Raw genomic sequence first — 24,339 nt, forward strand, 5'->3', positions numbered from 1 at the left:
ATCCAATCAGTTTTCCACATTGATTCAACGTTATCACATAATTTTTGTTGAATTGACTTGGAAACAACATGGATTCAAACAGTTTTTGCCCAGTGTGTCTGGCTGTAGCCCACCTGAGAAGAGCAGAGGGAGCTCAACAATTACCTCGATGACAACTTCCTTCCTGAGGGGGTCAGGGGGACAGTGGGGCTCAGATTAATAGCTCACCGCCTGGTGAAAAGACAAGCTGGCACCGTGCCCTGACCGACAGCTAGCCCCCGGGGGGTGGACGGAGGTGGACTCAAACTAAGCTGTTGTTGTGTCAGTGCCAACATCCACCAACAGTATAAACATGATGGATACACGGCACATACTGTATAATAATTCACCACAGTGACTTGTCATGCCACTAGAGGTCTCTTCACAGTCCCTAAGTCCAGAACAGACTATGGGAGGCACACATAATACATAGAGCCATGACTATTTTCCACATCAGGTAACTGATGAAAGCAGTATAATCAGATTTAAAAAGCAGGTAAATATACACCTTATGGAACAACATGGACTGTGAAGAGACACACACAAAGGAACAGACACATGCATACACACACACACATTGTGATATTGTTGTATGGTGGTATTGAACATTTTGTGTTGTAGATATGTGGTTGTGTAGGGATGTTAAATGATGTACTAGTTAATCTTTAGCTCATTCAATACAAACATAGTTCAATGTTTGATCTTTTGTTTTATACGTAAATGTGGGTGCTTTGGTGTGTTTGGACCCCAGGAAGAGTAGCTGCCGTCTTGGCAGCAGCTAATGGGGATCCCTAATAAATACAAATGTAGACACTCCCCTACATTTATTTGGACAGTTAAGCTAAATTGTTTAACTTGTTATGGATAGGGGGCAGAATTTTCACGTTTGGATGAAAAGCGTGCCCAGAGTAAACTGCCTGCTACTCAGTCTCAGTTGCTAATATATGCATATTATTAGTAGTTTTGGATAGAAAACACTCTGAAGTTTATAAAACTGTTTGAATAATGTCTGTGAGTATAACAGAACTCATATTGCAGGCAAAAACCTGAGAAAAAATCCAACCAGGAAGTGGCAAATCTGAAATTGGTCGTTTTTCAACTCATTCCCTATTGAAGATACAGTGGGATATGGATCATGTTGCACTTCCTAAGGCTTCCACTAGATGTCAACAGTCTTTAGAACCTTGTCTGATGCTTCTACTGTGAAGTGGGGCCGAATGAGAGGGGAATGAGTCAGAGGTCTGGCAGAATACTTTGAGCTCGTGACGCTCGTTCACGTGAGAGCGAGCTCTGTTCCATAGCTTTTCTACAGACAAAGGAATTCTCCGGTTGGAACATTATTGAAGATTTATGTTAAAAACATACTAAAGATTGATTTTATACTTCATTTGACATGTTTCTACGGACTGTAATATGACTTTTCATCTGAACTTTTGCCTGGTCCTGCCCGCGCGTCATGAGTTTAGATTGTGTACTGAACAGGCGAACAACAAGGAGGAATTTGGACATAAATTATGGACTTTATGGAACAAATCAAACATTTATTGTGGAACTGGGATTCCTGGGAGTGCATTCTGACGAAGATCATTAAAGGTAAGTGAATATTTATAATGCTATTTCTGACTTATGTTGACTCCAACATGGCGGATATCTTCTTGGGTTGTGTTGGTCTCTGAGCGCCGTACTCAGATTATTGCATGGTTAGCTTTTTCCGTAAAGTTTTTTTGAAATCTGACACAGCGGTTGCATTAAGGAGAAGTATATCTTTAAATCTGTGAATAACACTTGTATATTTTATTAATGTTTATTATGAGTATTTCTGTGATATGATGTGGCTCTGTGCAAATTCACGGGATGTTTTGGAGGCAAAGCCAAATGTAAACGGAGGTTTTTGGATATAAATATGAACTTGATCGAACAAAACATACATGTATTGTGTAACATGTTGTCCCGGGAGTGTCATCTGATGAAGAATATCAAAGGTTAGTGATTAATTTTATCAATATTTCAGATTTTTGTGACTCCTCACTTTGGTTGGAAAATTGCTGTATGCTTTCTGTGACTAGTTGCTGACCTAACATAATGATGTTCTGCTTTCGCCTAAAAGCTTTTTTGAAATCGGACACTGTGGTTGGATTAACGAGAATTTGATCTTTAAAATGGTGTCTAATACTTGTATGTTTGAGAAAATTGAATTATGAGATTTCTGTTGATTGAATTTGGTGCCCTGCAATTTCATTGGCTGTTGGCGAGGGGTTCTGCTAGCGGAACGGGGTTCAAGGTTAACATAGTGATATACATAATTTGGTCAGTATAAATGCCATGGTCCTTTTGTTCGATTAATTCTGTCGATATATATCCAAAATGTCCATTTATTTGGCGCGTTTGATCCAGAAAAACACAGGTTCCAACTTGCTCAAACGTGACGACAAAATATCTCAAAGGTTACCTGTAAACTTTGCCAAAAAATGTCAAACTACTTTTGTAATACAACTTTAGGTATTTTTTTACGTTAATAATCGATAAAATTGAAGACGGGATGATCTGTGTTCAATACAGGATTAAAACCAACCATAGCATGCCTTCTGGTCATGCGCTTCTATCTCACAGGACTCAGTGGGATTTGTCCAACATGTCTCCGGACCTACTCACTGCCACAGTCGTCCTCTGGACCTAGTTTTGTCCCGTGGAATAAATGTTGTGGATCTTGGACTATCCTGGACTATCGGACCACCATTTTATTACATTTGCAATCACAACAAATAATCTGCTCAGACCCTAACCAAGGATCATCAAAAGTCGTGCTATAAATTCTCGGACAACCCAAAGATTCCTAGATGCCCTTCCAGACTCCCTCCGCCTACCCACGGACGTCAGAGTACAAAAATCAGTTAACCACCTAACTGAGGAACTCAATTTAACCTTGCACAATACCCTAGATGCAGCGGCACCCTTAAAAACAAAAAACATTTGTCATAAGAAACTAGCTCCCTGGTATACAGAAAACACCTAAGCTAAAATTGCGCAACTAAAGCCTCCTCGGCAAAAACATCAACATTTATTATTGATTTCTTGAGTTATCTGAGAGTCATTCTGACTATTTTGAGGAAGTGATACTGGCTTTGTTCCTATGGTGTTTCATGGGGAACAAACATCAGTAGCTGCCACATCGAACCACACTCCCAAAATTGAAATCACATTTTTCATAATGAGCAACAAAAAAACATGGGGAATCGGTGCGTTCAGTCGCTCATTAAGAGGGTAGACTCTGAGACAAGGGAGTGAGGATGGAAGAAAATGTTGGAGAGGAGAGGAGCTACAGTAAGTAAACGAGGAGGATGGTGATTGAGAGAGAGTGCCAATACACAATCACACACCTTGATAGTCTTTGTTTCACAGGGGTCCCCATGTGTAAAAGGCACCCCACAGGCCTCCTGTTCTTTGGCCAGGTTGATGCCGCTGTCACGATCGTGTGGAAGAGATTCGGACCAAAACGCAGCATGAGGAAAATAAGCCATCTTCTTTTAATTAAACGCACGAAGATGAACATGAAACGAAAACACTATTACAAACAAACAAAAACAACAAATGATCGTGAAGCTAAATAACGCAAGTGCCCAGACAAGCAACAAACGTTAAACAAGACAACTCCCCACAAAAGCCTACTGCCTATGGCTACCTTAAATATGGCTCCCAATCAGAGACAAATGAATGACAGCTGTCTCTGATTGAGACCCAATCTAGGCAGCCATAGACATAACTAGACAACCTCACAATTATCTATCCCATACACAATACAACACCCATAGACTAAACAAAACACACACAACATACAATGCCCACCCCAACTCACGCCCTGACCAACTAAACATAATCAAAATAACATAAAAATAGGTCAGGAACGTGACAGCCGCTGGTACACAATTTGTCCCCTACTACAGTCGAACAACTCTGCTCCTGAGCTATCCTGTTAGACCACACAGAAGTGAATAGCAGAAAAATACAGGTGGTGTGAGGAGAGGAAAGGATGCTGTCTTCAGTCAGAAAAATGCTGTTCCATGTGTGCTCCAGGTGTCTTCCCCACTGCAATTTTCACCTCCATCCACAGGGCTTTTTACAGGCACCCAGCAGCCCAGGGGTCCTTTAGGAGGGCTCCAAGGCAGCAATTAGGTCCTGTACATGGGGCCTATGTGGCAATCTGACCAACAGAGTTGAGGGTTGTAGGGGGAGTGGGTGGTGGTGGGAGGTGATAGAGGAAGAGTGATGGGGTTGGCAGGGGGAGTGGTTGGGGTTGAGTTGGTTTAATGACACCATCTCTCAACAGACATACAACTACGCCCCTGTGCCTCCCATTATGAATGCAGTAACAATGCCCGATAAAACTTTATTTTTATTTTTCCTGTTTCCCCTGTGCATTCTTCTCGAAGAAGCTCAGCCCGGCGGAGCGAAACTATGATGTGGGGGACCGGGAGCTATTGGCTGTCGTCAAGGCCTTGAAGGCGTGGAGACATTGGCTTGAGGGGGCTAAACACCCTTTTCTCATCTGGACTGACCACCGCAATCTGGAGTAGATCTGGGCAGCGAGTAGACTGAACCCTTGCAAGGCAAGGTGGGCCATGTTTTTCACCCGTTTTGTGTTTAGCGTTTCCTACCGACCAGGCTCTCAGAACGTTAAGGCAGACGCATTGTCCGGCTGTATGACACAGAGGAGCGGCCCATGGATCCCACTCCCATACTCCCGGCCTCTTGCCTGGTGGCACCGGTAGTGTGGGAGCTGGACGCGAACATTGAGCAGGCGTTGCGTACAGAGCCCGCTCCCCTTCAGTGTCCGGCTGGGCGTCTGCTGTCCGCGACTGGCTGATCTATTGGGCCCATACATCATCCTCCTCTGGTCATCCTGGTATCGGTCGGACGGTGCGCTGTCTTAGTGGGAAGTACTGGTGGCCCACTTTAGCTATGGACGTGAGGGTTTATGTTTCCTCCTGCTCGGTGTGCGAGCAGACACCTGCCCAGAGGTAAGTTACAACCCTTACCCGTTCCACAACGGCCATGTTCGCACGTGTCGGTGGATTTCCTGACTGATCTTCCTCCTTCACAGGGTAACACCATGATCCTGGTCATTGTGGATTGTTTCTCTAAGTCCTGTCGTCTCCTCCCATTGCCCGGTATCGGCCCTACAGACTGCGGAGGCTCTATTTACACACGTCTTCCGGCACTACGGGGTGCCTGAAGATATAGTGTCTGATCGGGCGTTCATGGAACATCTGGGGGTCTCGGTCAGCCTTACCTCAGGTTTTCACCACGAGAGTAACTGGCAGGTGGAGAGAGTTATTCAGGATGTGGGTAGGTTTCTGAGGTCTTATTGCCAAGACCGGCCGGGGGAGTGGGCAGCGTTCGTGCCCTGGGCAGAGATGGCCCAGAACTCGCTCCGCCACTCCTTCACTAACCTTTCTCCCTTCCGGTGTGTATTGGGGTATCAGCCGGTTCTGGCTCCTTGGCATCAGAGTCAGACCGAGGCTCCTGCGGTGGACGACTGGTTTGTGGGGCCATTTAAAGTCCTGAGGAGAGTGAACGAGGTATGTTACAGGTTACAGCTTCCCCCCGATTACCACATTAACCCCTCATTCCATGTGTCTCTCCTCAGGCCGGTGGTGGCTGGCCCGCTTCAGGAGTCTGAGGTACGTGAGGTTCCTCCGCCCCCACTGGACATCGAGGGGGCCCCGGCGTACTCCGTTTGTTCCATACTGGATTCGAGACGTCGGGCGAGGGGCCTTCAGTACCTTGTGGACTGGGAGGGGTATGGTCTGGAGAAGAGATGCTGGGTTCCGGTGGAGGACGTGTTGGATCCTTCTATGCTGCAAGATTTCCACCGTCTCCATCTGGATCGCCCTGCGCCTCGCCCTCCGGGTCGTCCCCGAGGTCGGTGCTGGGGGGGTACTGTCACGACGGGTACTGTCACGACTTCCGCCGAAGTCGGTCCCTCTCCCTGTTCGGGCGGTGTTCGGCGGTCGACGTCACCGACCTTCTAGCCATCACTGATCCATTTTCATTTTCCATTAGTTTTTGTCTTGTCTTCCTTCACACCTGGTTCCAATCCCATCAATTACATGTTGTGTATTTAACCCTCATGTCCTTGTCGGAGATTGTTTTGTTGTATGTGATTGTGCTAGTATGTGTTGGTGTGCGACGGGTTTTGTACCCACTTTGTTATTTTTATATATTTTGGTTTTTGGAGTATGTTCAGCACTTATTAAACGACTCCGTTTATACCAAGTTCATTCTCCTGTGCCTGACTTCCCTGCCATCAACACGCACCCATTACAAAGGGTGAGCTGGTGCTAGCATAAGAACTGGGCAGGTCTGTGTCTCAGCTCGTGCTAGGCAGGGCTGGAATGGTGCTGAGGCCTGGTAGGTTGGTGCTGGAGCGTGGCAGGGCTGAAATGGTGCTGGGTCCTGGCAGGTTGGTGCTGGGCCCTGGCAGGGCTGGAATAGTGCTGGGGCCTGGCAGGTTGGTGCTGGGGCCTGGCAGGGTTGAAATGTTGCTGGGGCCTGGCAGGGCAGGGTTGGTGCTGGGGCCTGGTAGGGTTGGGTTCTGAATGGGGCGAGCTGTAACGTAGGATGGTGCACACTCGGTTTCCAGAAATACATCCCTGTTGTAAGGTTGTGGTCCCGTGTGGCTCAGTTGGTAGAGCATGGCGCTTGCAACGCCAGGGTTGTGGGTTCATTCCCCACGGGGGGACCAGGATGAATATGTATGAACTTTCCAATTTGTAAGTCGCTCTGGATAAGAGCGTCTGCTAAATGACTTAAATGTAATGTAAATGTTGTACCCCAGCCACCCTAAAGCCAGCCTGAATGTTCAAGGGGGTTGCAGCCAGAGGATAGGCGATTGCCACAATCCCAGGAATGTCGTAAATTGACATTGTCTTCCCGGGTTTGTTCCTCACCCAGGCATCACACGCGGTGTTGATGTGCCTCTTTAGCGGCCCGTAGACAGACCTGTCTAAAGTGTTTTCATTAATAAACGCAACATAATACATAACAAGAAACACGAACAAAACACAGACATGAAACTGAAACAGAAACAATAACGCCTGGGGAAGGAGCCAAAGGGAGTGACATATATAGGGAAGGTAATCAGGGAATTGATGGAGTCCAGGTGAGTCTGATGACGCGCAGGTGCGCGTAACGATGGTGACAGGTGTGCGCCATAAAGAGCAGCCTGGTGACCTAGAGGCCGGAGAGGGAGTACACGTGACAGTACCCCCTCCCCGACACGTGGCTCCAGCCGCTGACCAAAATGACAATCCCGGGGATCAGGAGCGGACCGGACTCCTCTGCAGAGGCGCAGGAAACCTGTCAAGCCGGCTGAGACGCAGGAGCATGGCAACCTAGAGCACCGAAGAGAGAGAGCATACCTGACGGTACCCCCTCCCCGGCGCTTTCGGCTTCAGCCGCAAGACGCCAACCCAAGGGACAATCCCAGGGATCAGGAGCGGACCGGTCACCCCTGCTGATGCGCAGGAACCTGTCGCAGGCTGGGACACGGGAACCTGACAGACCGGCAGAGGCAGGAGAGCCTGGCGATCCAGCTGAGGCACGAAAGTCTGTAGCGGCTCCCGGACCCGACGCCATTCCACCTGACACAAAATATATATATATAATTAAAACAATAACACTCCCTGATGCTTCCCTTAGGTGAGGCGTTATTCTGTAACGATGTGCGCTGAGAGTCGTCAAGCAAGTTCAGGGAGTGAGTGTTTTAATAAATAAACGCAACATAATACAAAACAAGAAACACGAACAACGCACCGACATGAAACTGAAACTAAAACAATAACTCTGGGGAAGGAACCAAAGGGAGGGACATATATAGGGAAGGTAATCAGGGATGTGATGGAGTCCAGGTGAGTCTGATGACGTGTAGGTGTGCGTAACGATGGTGACAGGTGTGCCCCATAATGAGCAGCCTGGTGACCTAGAGGCCAGAGAGGGAGCACACGTGAAAATTCCCTGTGGCTGAGACGAAGGTTCCCCTTTCAGCGGAGGTCAGTGACCCTACTTGTTTGAATCCACGTCTTCCCACCACTTTGTCAGGTTTATGTACAGTGTTCACCCCAGTTTCATCGACATTCCATATTTCTCCTGGTCGAATTAATATCTCTGGAGCACTTCTGCTACATTGTCGAAGAAAGCATTAACATTTTCTCTGTTGAAGCTACTTCCTCACACACACACACACACACACACACACACACACACACACACACACACACACACACACACACACACACACACACACACACACACACACACACACACACACACACACACACACACACACACACACACACACACACACACACACACACACACACACACACACACACACACCAGAGCCTGTCTTGTGTAGTCCAGTGATGTCTTCTGCTTTAAACTATACGTGTATATATAATAATCAATTTACAGTAACATGTAATACTATTATCAGAGCTGATTACACAATATCACAATGTTTTTTGAGCATGTGCTATGTGTCTATGTATACTGGGGCAAGTTGTCACATGTGAAGACTTGCCCCAAGGTCATTGAGACAACTTGCCCCAAACTGACATGTGTGCTAATGTTGGCTAAATCTCAAGGTTAGCTCGACATAGGACTGCAGCTAAAGTATCAAAAGACACATTATTATCTCCTCTACTCAGTGCAAAATTATAATTTTGAACATTCATACCTAATAAAGTTTTATTGCATAAAATGTCAATTGCCAATTTTTTTCTTTTGAAGGGGAAAAATAAGAAACTTGTGCTCACCTCAGATTAGAGTGACCTTGACCACATGTGAACAGGAAGTTGACCATAGAACATGTAGTCACCTAAAGTAGTTATTTGATTTTTGAGATAGCGCCTCTAGTGTTGGAGTTATGAACAGTTTGACAATGTACCTCGCTCTCTCCTAATACCCACGTTTCGATTGCAATTGGAATATATTTTCTGATTAATACGACTTGAAAATATATTTAAGATTGCTTGAGTCTTTGAAAACCATTCTCTATTCTGGACCGCTGAGCGCTCCCGTCATGAAGGGGACAAAAGGAGAGAGTGAGTCGGCGTATAGGGAGGTCAGACAGTTTCTGAGAATCTCATGTATTGCAGTGGTGTAGCAAAACAGCGCGAATAATCTCGCTTTGGGGTATGGGGGTGTAGGGCATCATCTATCTCACTGTTGGTTTATTAGCCGATGTGGTGTCCATTAAAAACTAAAATGAACGCATTCCACGTTATCTATGATATACAATTAGTGGCTATAGAGATATAATAGGCTTTCTTACATTGATCAACATTGCTTGCTTTTCTGTTTGTGCTAGGGGAAATCAGTACACAGATATCAACTGAAGTAATGTACTCAAGAGTTTGATTATATATTTTTTTACTACCTTTTCAGCATGTCTTGGTGCTACCCAGTGCAAATTATTTTTTCAAAGGACCTACTATGTGCATGACATGTTTTATAGGCCTAATATATTACTATACTATATATTACTATAGCAGGCTAAAGACATGTCATTTAACGGTTTTCATCGTATTGCCAAACAAATCACTTTCAAACGTAGGCTACCTGAGCATGTTCATCCTCTCCATAATAATTCCAGCATCCAAACAGTGCACTGTGCACTTGTGCTATTTGATCAATTGAAAGATACATCTTGTTACAAAACATTAAAAAGTGTAATGACATTCAATGATTGTAATTGGACCTACACTCTTGTAGCCTGAATTAATTCATACGTTTTGCTAACATAAGGACCTTTTTTTGTAGAAAGAAGTTGGGTCACCGGAAAAAGGGTTGTGATATGGTACTGTTCCAAGATGAAAAGTGCAGCCACATGGGGATGTTTTTTTAAACCACGACACAGAGGTAGGGGTATTAATTTAATTTGGAATAAGCTTTTATTTGTATATATACCACTGTAGAAGTACAGATTGTAAACAAATAGGAGAATGGTTAAAATAGCATTATTTAGAGACCCCCCAAAGTTTGACTTTGTTACATTCAGGGGGACTGTCTCATAGGGGACCTGAGACCCACCTGCTCCCTATACTTTGTGCTCTGATGCTACCATTTCACTGATAGAGATATTGAAGTATACAAGGTTGCATGATGCTCTGATTTAAACAAGAAGTCTGGCCGCCTTACACCAGTGACTTGATAGGAACTGAATGGTCTCCTATCTCTACTTCAGAGACACTTATCAAGGAGGTTAAACAAGAAAACTAGCCTGACGACAAACATTAAATTCTTCCGTTGCTCTGTCGTTTGCTACATACTTTAGTCTGTGGCTGCCATTATAGATGTGGTAAAGAGATCAATAGAACTCAATTAAAACAATGGAAATGCCATGGAAAAGCATGGGGAAAGATGCCTGCGGGAAATCGCCCAAATCTCCTCATTGCCCCCCAGCAAAATTTGTCTACATTTAGGCTATTGTTTATATGAGTATTTCACACTATGCTGAGGAAAAATCTGAGTATATATGTGTATTTCACACTATGTTGAGGTACAAATCTGAGTATAATGCTTGTATGGATGTCAACCCCTGTACATGTTCATGTCATTGTCACCAATCAACTCCATTATAGTTAAAAACAACTTTGACTAACACCACTGCTTCAATTTGAGGCAGGCATTCATTTCCTTAATGCACACAGCTTTGCTCATTTGAATATTTGTTTAATTCCAGAATTCACTTCCATCATTTTAATACATTTCTTCATTTCCTACACTGTGTTTTCATTTACTTTTGTCTTAGTATGCCTGTTAAAAAAATATATTTTAAAAACTTTTTATTGACAGAATCATCATTCTCCTCTGACTGTGCATTTCCGGCAGTTCTTACTTTCGCCACTAAAAGGCGATCGGCCGATTTCTGGGGGTCTGTACTCCGGAAGTTGACTGTTTTTGGAAATTCCTGGTAACCTCTTTAAACAATTCATTTAGACCCTGCATTTATTTGAAAGGGGCATTTATTTGTTGATATGTGGGCCATTATCCGGCTATTAAAACAGACAACTGGCTATTTGAGACTCAGTGTTTAATTAAAGTTTTATTGTATGCTACCAGTTTATACCAACAGGAGTTAGCATTTAGCAGTCACTTCTAAACCTGAGAAGGGACTACTTCTAAACGTTATGCAGCGAAAACAGCCAAATCAGACTTTAGTAACCACAGTGGGCCTGTTACAATACATCAATCACGACGGATTTGACGAATATCCACTTTGTTAGATCAGATTTGTTGAATGTGCACCAACCTGGCATCCTTCTATCCCCCCCAGTCTGCTTTCCAGTGACCTCTTTACAGCATCTATTGAAGTCTTGTGGTGGGGATGAGGGGCGTTGTACAAAACAAAGTCTTCATCGATTGGATCATCTCTAACCAATCAGAGTATCAAAGTCAATTACACATTTTCTAACTGGACGCTTTACCCACGTGTGTTCTGGCTCTGGCCCAACCCATCAGTCTCTGGACCAATCAGACGGCCCCGAATGTGTTCGCATTTGGTGACGGGTTGGGGAGGTACTTAGATCCAGATTGATAGTGGAGAAGAAATTAACGTCCGTGGGTGTGGCGTAGCGTTCGGCCAGACCAAGTCTGGGTAGCCAGGCAACAAGAAAACATGCAACAAGGAAAAGTGAGGGGAACAGTTTGGTTCTCTTTACATGCCAAAAAGCAAGCAGCACCATTCGAGAACACTGCACGTTCATTCTGAGAAAAATATTTACATTTTGCATCCCTGTAATCTAGTGAACAGTCTTAAAGGTAGACTTCGCGAAATGACATTGCCACCAGCAGCACATCAGATATTGAGATGAGTAGATGTAAGGCTTCGCCCTCACACAGTATCTGCTCATGTGCACAGTTGGCTTCACGGTAGCCAGGGCACCAAAACAGCAGAGAAGTTGAGCCTCACGCTCTTTGTTGTCGCTGAAATTGACCCTCTATGCAGTGTACTTTTTGCATCTATGTTATATCGCTGAGTCTACCTTTCAGAATACCTCCTTTACAATGTTCTGTACAAGAGTAGCCTATAATTTAACTAAATAACACAAACACAAGTACACATAAAAATGTCTGTTAAAAATAATTGACCAGAGTTTTAAGATATGATGTAGGGCTATGGTTTTCATGGAGTTCGGTCTTTGCAGCTATTTTTCCTTTAGAGTTGGATAAATAAACTTACATTATTATAAATATACAGTATTATATGGCATTCATCTTTACAAAAGCCAACATGGAAAATTGCAGACAACTTATCAATAATGGACATTATTTGTGTGTTATGATTGTTATTGTAGAAAGTTAATCAGTTACACCATGATTGTAACTTCTCAATCTCAGCAGACAGAACAGTCTGTGCATTATTAGTTCATACATGTAGCTACATTGCTTTGTAACAAGAAACATTTGTGCATTCATTGTCCATCTCTGTACCCTGTTATACATCCTGGGTTTCTCTGTTTTATTTATTATTATTGCAAATCATATCAGAAAGTGTATGATACAGCAAAGAGGTCTGCCAGTATTTTCTGACAACAGATCCTATAGATAATTCAAGAAGCTTTATTGTCCGTCCAATTTACAGTGGAAGAACAAGAATCATTCCTCTTCTGCTTTGTCTCTCACTTCTTCAGTCGTCCCCTCATTTTCTGTGGCTAAGCCTGCAGCAGGGCTGGTATCCTGGGAGTCAGCAGGGCTGGTGCCCTGGGAGTCAGGAGGGTTGTCTGGGGTATCCGAGAGGGGTTGGGGAGCCTCCTTGCAGGGAGGGTTGTCTGGAGTATCTGAGAGGGGTTGGGGAGCCTCCTTGCTGGAAAGGTTGGGAGATGATGCACCCCTTATTGATGGATCTACTGGTTCAGTAGCATCACAAGGTGGTGAGTCCTCTTTCACTGGAGAAGTCTCTTCCTCTTCCATGCTCTCTTCTAAAGGAGGTATCCCTTCTTCCTCCATCTCTCCTTCCACAGGATCCATCCCCTCTTCAGTTCCTTCTTTCTCCATAGAAGGCATCCCTTCTTCAACAGGCGTTAGGTCGTCCTCGACAGGGGGCATATCCCCTTCGTTAGGAGCCATCCCATCGTCTTCCATCCCTTCTTCCATCTCGTCCTCCACAGGGGGTATCATGCCCTCCTCTCTGCCCCCAGGGAAGCTCCTGTCTTGGTAGAGGAACTTCAGCTGCTCCTCAAAGTACTCCTCCAGGCTCAGTCCTGCACCTCCCACCTCAGTGTCTGCCTGTCAATGAAACAAAAGTATTTTATGAAGCCTTTTTACATCAGTAGTTGTCACAAAGTGCTTTACAGTTACCCGAGCTCAAAGACCAAGCAAAGCAGAAGTGAAAGCACTGAAAGCACTGTCAGAGAATAAAATAGGAAAACAAGCACATTACTGTATGCTATGTATATCTCTAATTAAACAAAACAGAAGTGTTGTGTCTGTCTGAATTCTGTTAACACATTTAGGGCTGGTTTCCCCAGACCTAAATTATGCCTTCTACTAGACATTGAGCATACTTTTAGTCCATTCTAAATAGGCTTAACTTGGGTCTGGGAAACCAGGGCATATTCAGTTGTGGTCCAATGCAAAAAAAATATATAATAATAATTCTAGTGTGGTACGCAAGCACAATAATCCATTCCAAGTTCGTCATATTGTGTGTCGTGTAGTCTTGCCGTACCTGGTAATACTTTGCACAGTTCCTGAATATGAGCCTGACATCCTTGACAAACTCCTCAGCACTGCAGTAACGTGGGCTCTCCTTAGATTCCAGCCTGCTCTTCACTATGGACAGGTCCATTGGAGTCTCAATCAGCTCCTTATACTCTGGGATTGACTGGACATATCAGATGAGGGAACCATCATTACTTAACTGTGATAAATTAACCAAAAATAATGGCGTAGTGTTTGGGAGTTAAGGATTAGGAGTTAAGACAATTTTCTGATTCGATAGACAAAGTTGTATCGTATTGATTGAATTAAAACTACAGAGCAAAAGCTTTCTATGGGGCAGTTGGTAATCTTACCGACGGTGAGGCAGGCTCCTGGAAATCTGTACTGAACTCGTTGCAGTAGATGCAGAGCAACAGTCTCTCACATTTCCTTTTATCAACTGGAGGGAATCCCTCTGATCCTGGCTCCTCCTTCATGGCTGGCAATTCTCCCTGGCTCTCTGGGTTATACTCCATCTCAGGACTGGTCAGGTCACGACAGAACGAACAGAACCACTCACCACTGGAAACATAGGGGGGTTAGTGAATTCACAATATTGCATTCTCTCAATATTGCAATAACCCCAGTTTATATTACAAAGTACTGCTAACGAAATCACCCTTCAGAGACAGCTGTATTACATTTTAATTTATATATTTATTTTTTACCCCTTTTTCTCCCAAATTTCATGGTATCCAATTGGTAGTTAATCTTGTTCCATCGCTGCAAACACAACCCAGCGGGCATTGTGCCCGAACCGCCACAGGAGCCGCTAGTGCCCGATGGGACAAGAACATCCCTGCCAGCCAAACCCTCCCCTAAACCGGACGACGCTGGGCCAATTGTGAGCCGCCCCATGGGTCTCCTGGTCACGGCCGGCTGCGACAGAACCTGGACTCGAACCAGGATCTTTCGTGGCACAGCTAGCACTGCAATGCAGTACCTTAGACCACTGCACCACTTGGGAGGCCCAGGTGTAAGACATTTAACAAACAGAAAAGGCAGGACGGTGCAGCTGTGAGTGGCACATAGAAATTTAAAAGTAGGTGTTAATTACCTGGGAGACTCTCTAAGTGTAGGTATATGACAGTTCAGATGGAAGACTTTGGGACACCGGTCACAGCAGAGCAGTTCTCCCCCGTTCTGACACACAGCGCACCAGTCTTCATTGGGGTCGTCTTCAGTGACACCTGTGGCCTTTTCGGGGTCTGGTTGGGGGTCTGCCTCTAGCTCTACCTGGGTCTCTGGCTGGGGCTCTGGCTGGGGCTCTGGCTGGGGCTCTGGCTGGGGCTCTGGCTGGGGCTCTGGCTGGAGCTCCAACATGGGTGCTGGGAGAGATTGCTGCTGGGGCTGGGACTGGGACTTGGGCTGGATGCCTGTACTGCTGTCTGGCAGGCTGGCTGAGGCTCCAACACTAGACTGCACCTGAAGGATGGAAGAGAGACTAGGGAGATTCTATCATCTTTCATACATGATTGTATACAATATACCTCTTTCAAAGGCACACAGAGATAGACACATACAGAGAGTGTGTAAATGCAGTCATACTTACAAAGCTGACTTCATCATCGTCCTCTGGTTCGTCCTTGATGACGATGATTGGTCCGGGGGACGACCTTCGCCTCCGCTTAGCTGAGGGGGGAGCCGCCGCATTAGGCTCTGTGCGCTTCCAGGAAGCAGACCTTCAACACCGAACCACAGATATTACAACCAGGAACACATCAACCTCATGGTACAGATATTACAGCCAGGAACACATCCACCAAAAGGTACATAATGTGACCTTGGTGTGGGGTGTAAAGAGGACAGCACCCAGTGGTGTGGGAGTGGGGTTCACCTACCCTATGTTGGCTTCAGAGGAAGATTTGGACATGGGGGAATTCTGTCTTCCTTGTGCTGAGGAGAGAAAGAGAAAGGGGTTTTATTGAGAATAAATTATGATTGGGCATGAATAGCTAATTTAATTATATTTCATGTTTGTTTTGCATGTAACAAATGAGAGAAGTGTGAGGGTGAGACGCCTACCATGTCTGTCTGGGAAGGCAGTAGCTAGGCTCGGCGCATAACTAGCTCTGGGGTTGGGCATGGATAATGATGATGAAGCTCCACTGGGGTCACTCCTCCTCAGTTGTGCGGCTTCCATCATGTTACGCTGAAAACAACAACCAGAGTACTCTATTTCTCGTTTGTTTGTGTGTGTGGCAAATACATGTAAATATATTAAATAATGAGTTTCAGCTTCAGTTTACAGGAAACCGCATGTACCTGGTGTATAGAAGCTTGAGTGCTGATGGGTCCTGTGTTGGGAGGGGGTGCATGAGAGTAGCGGGAGGTACCCTGTAACACATCCATTGGTTTGGGAGGAAAGCTGGAGTTGTGGATGAGATCCCTCAGAGACTAGAATGGCACAAAAGTCAGAGGCAAGCATTTTTCACAAGTCTTGCAATTTGTAGGCGAATTATGACAAAAAAAATGCTAAACACGGATTACTACAGACAATAACACAACAGTAAATCAGTAAACATATTAATCATAAATGGTGCCTTTGCATCAGCTTGTCTCCATTTTATCACAACTGAAATAGCATGTTCTCAGTGGCTCAGTCTTATTGTACACTGTCTGATAACAGCAAAGAGCAAATTTACAACTTAAAAAGGGATAAGGAATATATACCTTTTTTATATACCTTTTTTATATACCTATATCTTTTTTTAAGATTAACACAAATACCTGAGGAGGGAATCCTGCGTTTTGCAGCATAGAGGTGGGGCTCCTGGGGTTGGGATGTGCTTGGGGCCCGGGGGGTCCGTAACTCCGGCCCGGCTGCTGGATCTGGACCATGTTGGGGGGACCTTGCGACGGAGAACCCCCCTGGTGGGGCCTCTGTGGAGGGGGGCCTCCTGGCCCCGGGAGCTTCAGACCCTGCTGGTACCAGGACCAGTGGTTGGGAGGGGGCTGTCCAGCCCTGTTGGGGTGCTGGGCAAGCTTCTCTACCTGCAGCTGGAGCTGGGCAAGGGTGCTCCCACGCTGGTGAGCGGAGGAGCCTGGAGGGAAAGCCCCGGGAGGGCCCTCTCCTCTGGGGCCGGGGCCAGGCTGGCTGGGGTGGCCAGGAGGGAAGCCCTGCTGCAAGGAACTGGGCTGACGACCAGGGATTCTCTCTACTGCCAAAGAACCTTAGGAAATGCACAGAAACATGAAGAAAAAAAATATCAACAATGTCTGCATTTAACATCACAGGGATGATTTTGAATTACGTCTACAGTATCCGTCAGAACTGAAGTTTTAGCATTCTTACCAAGATCGACATTTGAGGCCCAGAAACCGGAGCGACACTGGAAGCGAACTGAGCTCTGAGGGACGATGGATGCGTTACAGTTGGCCCTCATTAGGTAATGGATTTGGCAAAGAATCTGAAAGAAAAGGTTTCTGAATCACTCAAATTGAAGTAGCCTAATGCTTTTGAACATAACAAATTCAGTTTTCAATGTAACTTTCTACACAGAGCTGTCTGAACAATTTAGGTCAACATTGGGATTAAAAGGTAGGCCAAAATAAATCCATCTCCTTAGTGAAAGTCATGGTTCCTACCAGTCTCTTGCAGTACAGGAGAGCTGTGCCACTGTGACTGGCTGTGGCCCACTTGGTGAAGTTGATGACGTGATCTAGATGTCTGGTCAGGTGGCTGACATCTTCTTGTTGTTTCTTTAGTCCGACCTCATGGTCCTTCGTCAGTGTCTGACACAACCACCATGATTAGCACAAAGCTACTTACAAATATGCTCACATAGTGTGATTAGCACCATGTCAGCAGAAGTGTACATTATTTTATTATGTGGTGGAATGACGTGATTGCTCATGTCCTGTTTAACAAGCATACCTCAAGTTGATTGACCAAGATTTTTCCCTTTCTGTTGATCTCCATGATCAAGTTGCAAATTGACTTCTTTATCTCATTGGTGACAGACTTGCGGTTTTCATCGACTTGCTGGAGTCTGAAAGAATAAAGATAGTAGAAACGCAGGAAATTATGAGTTTGCCTGTAGTCAGTCATGCTATTGAACTTGTCTATGTACATAACATGACATGTGAGTTTAGTTCGCATGTTTAGTGTATGTAATAAATTACCCATTGTTGATGCAATTGGACACTTCTTCTATGGCTTTCCTCTTCTCCTGTAGCTGATGCGTCATGTTTTCCAGGTGTTGCCTGTGGTTTCTGTAGGCGTCGTCAAGGAACTGGTAACTGGAGAGACAAGATATGCAGAGTGTAATGGGAAATTACTTGAGTAATTATTTTTCCGTATTTGATTTACTGGTGATATGGATTGATGAGTAAAAAACATGACTGTATGTGCTGGGAGACGCAGACAGATGCGATCCCTTGGGGAAGGGAAACAGGAGTTAACCACGTAAGTTTAAGTACCATATTAGTCTATAATTATCTGTTGTAACAAATTTACTGAGTTAAAGCTCATATAAGGAAATCAGCCAATTAAAATAAATGAGGCCCTAATCTATGGATTTCACATGACTGGGCAGGGGGCATAGGCAAAGGGAAACTGCTAGCTACCATCTGTACAAAGGGCTGTATTACAAGCAGAAATACTCCTCAGTTTCAGGAGAAGAAGCCGGATGTGGAGGTCCTGGGCTGGCGTGGGTACACGTCGTCTGTGGTTGTGAGGCCGGTTTGACATACTGCCATATTCTCTAAAACAACATTGGAGGCGGCTTATGGTAGAGAAATGAACATTCAATTCTCTGGCAACAACTCTGGTAGACATTCCTGCAGTCAGCATGCCAATTGCATGCGACATCTGTGGCATTGTGTTGTGTGACAAAACTGCACATTTTAGAGGGGCCTTTTATTGTCCCTAGCACAAGATGCACCGGTGTAATGATCATGCTGTTTAATCAGCTTCTTGATATGCCACACCTGTCAGGTGGATGGATTGTCTTGACAAAGGAGAAATGTTCACTAACAGGGATGTAAACAAATTAACAGGGATGTAAACAAATTTGTGCACAAAATTTGAGAGAAATAAGCTTTTTGTGCATATGGAAAATGTATGGGATCTTTTATTTCAGATCATGAACCGTCGGACCAACACTTTACATGTTACGTCATATTTTTGTGAAGTATAAGTTGATGTTCCGACCTTTGACCTGTTTAACTGCTAGTATCAAATGTCTGCCCGTGTTGAATGTTATGGTTAAAGTTTGACTGAGCCTAGGGCACACTGATAATGTAATGTATCTATCTGAGACACAGATTCTGTAGCAGTTGATGTGACTTCCTACAAGCCTCTTGGGCTGTGTTTACAGAACCTTCGGTGCTGTGTGATTAATATATAATTAGAGGTGTTCTCCCTGAATTCTTGTAATAAACCAGATGGATTTTTATTGATATTATCAACGACTGCTCTCCTTTTTGTTCACCTGAAAATTCCCACAGAGGATTAATACCAACACATGAAGCACAGGTACAAAAACAGTACTTCAAAATATAGAACCAGTTTGAGCATAATATTGACTATTGAAGGTTTCAACCCAGGCCTCTGATAGCTAGGTCTCTTGTTACATTGAAGTCGTTTAGCAAATGCTCTTATCCAGAGCGACTTCAGGTTAATGCTAGCAGATACAGCATGCTAGCAGAAGCCCATAGACTTCCAGTCACATGAAGCACAGGTAAAAATTGGCCTCGGTGTTGCATTGGCTCGCGAAACTAACTAACTTCCTTCATACTGGACACAGAGACATAAGAATTGTATCCACTAGTTCATCTGACTCTGGGTAAGTAGATAAGGGGCCTCATCGTCAAAATCCCAAGGTATCCCTTTAAGGTAGCTAAGCACGACAAAAGAGATTCTCTGACACTAACCTGGAAACATAAAGGGTGAATAAATAATGTGGTCATACTTGTGGTCTTTGTGCTTGAGCAGCTGACAGTCCCTGCAGGTGAGACGGTCACAGGTCTCACAGAACAGTTTGAGGGGCTCCTGCTTGTGGATGTCACAGAACACTGGCTTCTGTGAGGACGCACCCACAGCCTCTGGAATAAGACAAGAATTTAGCATATAACAAAATAAATCACTATGCATTTACCTGTCTACATATTTGTGATTTGGTTTCATAGATTTTGTTGTACCTACCACCTTCCTTGGCCCTGGACATTATATTTTCTTACAGTATACAATTCAGAAAGCCACATATTTTCATAGAGTAGGCTACCTGGTGACATCTCCTCCTTCTGCCGTATGGTATGATCCCTGGTGAACTTGACCCTCTGGTGGGCCTCAATGCACGTCACACACAGGAACTCCACACACTCCACACAGAACCCTGTGGCCTCGGTGTTGTCATCACAACTCATACACACCTGGAAATAGGGAAGGGAGAACATATGAGCAAGAACTGGCTTTTGCTTGAATCCATGATTTCAGGCCTATGCAAGGCAACGTTTCAGTGGTGACACATGGTATACAGTGCCTTCAGAAAGTATTTAGACTCAACTTTTGACATTTTGTTGTGTTACAGTCTGAATTTAAAATGGATTAAATAGAGATTTGTTGTCACTGGCTTACATACAATACCCCATAATGTCAAAGTGGAATTATGTTAGGTTAAATGTATTGAGTTAATAAGTATTCAATCTCTTGTTATGGCAAGCCTAAATAAGTTCAGGAGTAAAAATGTACTTAACAAGTCACATACGTTGCATTGACTCAGTGTTTAACATGATTTTTGAATGAATTCCTCATCTCTGTACCCCACGATTATCTCAGTTGAGCAGTGAATTTCAGACACAGATTAAACCACAAAAGACCAGGAAGGTTTTCCAATGCCTTACAAAGGGCACCTCTATTAGTAGATGGGTAAAAATAAAAAAGCAGACATTGAATATCCCTTTGAGCATGGCGAAGTTATTATTTACACTTTTGATTGCTTGTCGATAGACCCCATCACTACAAAGATACAGGCGTCTTTCCTAACTCAGTTGCCGGAGAGGAAGGAAACCACTCAGGGATTTCACCATGAGGCCGAAGGTGACTTTAAAAAAACAGTTTGAGTTTAATGGCTGTGATAGAACTCTGAGGATGGAGCTCTGAGGATGGAGCAACATTGTAGTTAAGCCACAATACTAACCTAATAGACAGAGTGAAAAGGAAGCCTGTAGAGAACAAAAATATTGCAAAACCTGCATTCTGTTTGCAACAAGGCACTAAAGTAATACTGCAAAAAATGTGGCAAAGCAATTAACATTTTGTCCTGAATACAAAGTGTTTTATTTGGGCAATTCCAATACAACACATTACTAAGTACTACTCTCCATATGTTCATGCATAGTGGTGGTTTCACCATGTTATGGGTATGCTTGTTATAGTTAAGGAGTGGGAAGTTTTTCCAGGATAAAAAATAAACTGAGCTAAGCACAGGCAAAATCCTTGAGGGAAACCTGGTTCAGTCTGCTTTGCACCAGACACTGGGAGATGAATTCACATTTCAGCAGGGCAATAACCTAAAACACTAGCACAAATCTACACTGGAGTTTCTTACCAATAAGACATTGGATGTTCTTGAGTGCTGAGTTCAAGTTTTTACTTAAATATGCTTGAAAATCTATGGCAAGATGTGAAAAAGGTTGTCTAGCAATGATCAACAACCAATTTGACAGAGCTTGAAGAATTTTGAAAAGGATAATGGCCAAATGTTGCACAATCCAGGTGTGGAAAGCTCTTAAGAGTTACCCAGAAAGACTCACAGGTGTAATCGCTGTTTCTACAAAGTATTGACTCAGGAGTGTGAATACTTATGTTGTCACCAAAGCCCCATCCATATACTACCCACCACTACGACCTGTATGCTCTCGTTGGCTGGCCCTCACTACATATTCGGCACCAAACCCACTGGCTCCAGGTCATCTATAAGTCTTTGCTAGGTAAAGCCCCACCTTATCTCAGCTCACTGGTCACCATAGCGACACCCACCCGTAGCACTCGCTCCAGCAGGTATATTTCACTGGTCATCCTCAAAGTCAACACTTCCTTTGGCCACCTTTCCTTTCAGTTCTCTGCTGCCACTGACTGGAACGAATTGCAAAAACAAAACAACAAAAAATCTCTGGAGTCTTACCGTATATCTCTCTCTAAATTTAAGCATCAGCTGTCAGAGCAGCTTACCGATCACTGTACCTGTACACAGCCAATCTGTAAATAGCACACCCAACTACCTCATCCCCATATTGTTACTTACCATCTTGCTCTTTTGCACCCCAGTATTTCTATTCTCGACTTGCACACCATCTGCACATCTGCCATTCCAGTGTAAATGCTAAATTGTAATTATTTTGCATTCATGGCCTATTTATTGCCTGTACATAGATTTTTCTATTGAGTGATTGACTATACGTTTGTTTATGTGCAACTCTTATGTTTTTGTCACACTGCTTTGCTTTATCTTGGCCAGGTTGCAGTTGTAAATGAGAACTCGTTCTCAACTGGCCTACCTGGTTAAATGAAGATGAAATAAATAAAAAATGAGACAGTTCTGTATTTAATTTTGAATACATTTGCAACAACTTCTAAAAACATGTTTTCACTTTGTCATTATGGGGTATTGTGTGAAGATGGGTGAGAAAAAATATATTTAATCCATTTTGAATTCAGGCTGTAACACCACCAAATGTGGAATAAGTAAAGGGGTATGAATACTTTCTGAAGACACTCTAAGTGTCCTGGGACTCGGTCAGTAAACACTTACTACCTGGCCTTAACAGACAAGGATTCACCATCTGGAAAATGTTTTCCCAGAGTGTATCATTTGTCACCCTTACTGGTAACCAATATTAACGCACCTGACTGGTCTTCTCCACTGTGCTGCTGGGAACCTCCACAGAGTCTTTCACAAAGAAGTTATCCAGCACCTCCACCTCCCAGCACTCTTGTCGACAAACTGGGCAGCGGATCACATTGACTGGAACCAGGGAAATAACATACACAGGAATGAGTAAGGCATTTTCTAATATCAAGTTACAAAAGACACCTGCATTCTAATGAAAAGTTGTAATGATCATCCTGCACTTCAGTACAGTTATCAACTTCCCGATAAACAAACTGACGGATCTCACGTGGTTTCGAGTTGTCCGCTTGAAGTTGCGGGTCGCGACGTTGTTCAGTGTTGACTAAGTTCCTTGAAGGGGGTGGAAGACACTTCTTGCAGAAAGAGTGGAGGCATGGCAGAAGTTTCGGCTCTCGATTGTGGAAATTCAACTTACAGACAGGGCATGTGTCCATGAGACCGATGCTACCTCCTAGCTGTTTCGCCCTCTCCTCTTCAACTGGCAAGCTCTCTGCCTCGTTTTCCACTATAATAACAAGGTCATCGTTGTCTACAGCAGCTTCTGGGCTCTCATCCATTGTCTCGGTTGTTGCTTTGTGCCTATTCAAGATGGACTTGAGTGCTTGGAAACCAGTAACTGTTAGCTAGCTAGCGGATACTAGCTAATGTTAGCTAGTCTCTCTGCAGTCTGTTAAAGTCGAAATCAGTTGGGCATATGCCTTGCACGAGCACAGTTCATGGTTCCTACATAATACTACCTCCCGAAATTACCCACAGTAATGGCAGGTTTAGCCAACATTAGTATAAAATCATAAATTGAAAGTGTTTAACTCTGCGGTTGGGAAGCTAGATAGCTAACGTTAGCTAGATGACACAGTTGCTACTACGAAGGATGACGTAATTTAGTTATTAAATAGCTGCCTAGTGTCAATGAAACTGAACAATAGTAGATGACACAGAATAGTAATTTTGTACAATAAACGTGCAATACAAACTTCTATCAATGGAAATTGCTAGCTACCATCTGTACAAGCAACATTCTTTCCCCCAAAAAAAACACACGGAGTGCCCAGCATGCACCCTGATATTTTTATGGTACAGCAACCAGTTCAGGCCAAAATAGTTTTTTAAATTCGAAAGGCGTTTTTAATTGTTCAATGCAATCAACACAAGCAAATAAATGTACCAAGTAAAAAAAAAACATAGTTCATTTCTTAGATTTTTTTCACAGTCATATTTACTTACATGATTTCTCATTCATTATCAATTTATGAATCCCTCCCAAAGTCCCTGCCAGCAAAACCCAGTAGCCTGGGGAGGAGTTGATCTCCTCTCAAATGTCCTCTCTGGACTTCTGTACTGGACTTCCATATGTTGTAATATAAAACAGAGAGGATATCTTCTACTGTAGAAAGGTGTATATTTTGAGAAAGTTTGAAAGGCATATACTCAAATGTCTGTTTTGGTCTAATGAAACCATTAAGTATTTGATCAAATGTATTTTAGTAGTGAGCAAGGTCACTGACTGTCTTCTTTTGTGATCATTGAGCCTATGTCAATAATGTATTTATTAAAATGTTATTCAAAATATGTAGCTGTGGAATACCTTCCATCCTCTGGAGCTGGTCAGACCTGCTTTAGAGAGAACACTGAAGACCTTTCAGCTTGACTATGTGGGCCTATACATTGTTGAAATGGACACTGCCTTCAAGGTACAGCAATGACC

At 43.9% G+C, this 24,339-nt stretch overlaps 1 protein-coding gene and 1 long non-coding RNA gene across 2 annotated transcripts in view; both read right to left on the reverse strand.

The window, feature by feature from the left end:
* LOC139534105 (uncharacterized) overlaps positions 1-24,339 on the reverse strand; it is a 982,995-nt gene that overhangs the window by 468,763 nt on the left and 489,893 nt on the right. The gene's annotated exons all lie outside the window — the stretch shown is intronic.
* trim24 (tripartite motif containing 24) lies at positions 11,712-23,676 on the reverse strand. The gene is made up of 17 exons (XM_071332855.1): positions 22,903-23,676; positions 22,630-22,748; positions 20,007-20,154; positions 19,695-19,827; positions 17,905-18,021; positions 17,657-17,771; positions 17,368-17,514; positions 17,075-17,189; positions 16,510-16,952; positions 16,045-16,176; positions 15,805-15,931; positions 15,621-15,675; positions 15,332-15,461; positions 14,837-15,204; positions 14,094-14,301; positions 13,748-13,903; positions 11,712-13,305 (listed from the first exon to the last, which is right to left on the reverse strand). Exons 1-17 carry the CDS (start codon positions 23,189-23,191, stop codon positions 12,676-12,678), a joined length of 3,432 nt encoding a protein of 1,143 aa, XP_071188956.1. The 5' UTR covers positions 23,192-23,676; the 3' UTR covers positions 11,712-12,675.

This window comes from Salvelinus alpinus, chromosome 11, assembly GCF_045679555.1.
Source record: "Salvelinus alpinus chromosome 11, SLU_Salpinus.1, whole genome shotgun sequence".
Taxonomy (NCBI): Eukaryota; Metazoa; Chordata; class Actinopteri; order Salmoniformes; family Salmonidae; genus Salvelinus; species Salvelinus alpinus.

Excerpts from the sequence above, each read along its gene's own strand:
- trim24 (XM_071332855.1), bottom strand. The coding sequence starts at position 23,191 with ATGGATGAGAGCCCAGAAGCTGCTGTAGACAACGATGACCTTGTTATT. Across the intron at positions 15,205-15,331 it reads ACGATGATGAAGTCAGCTTT|GTGCAGTCTAGTGTTGGAGC; the intron begins GTAAGTATGACT and ends TCCATCCTTCAG. Across the intron at positions 13,904-14,093 it reads AGGAGCCTGCCTCACCGTCG|TCAATCCCAGAGTATAAGGA; the intron begins GTAAGATTACCA and ends TGATATGTCCAG.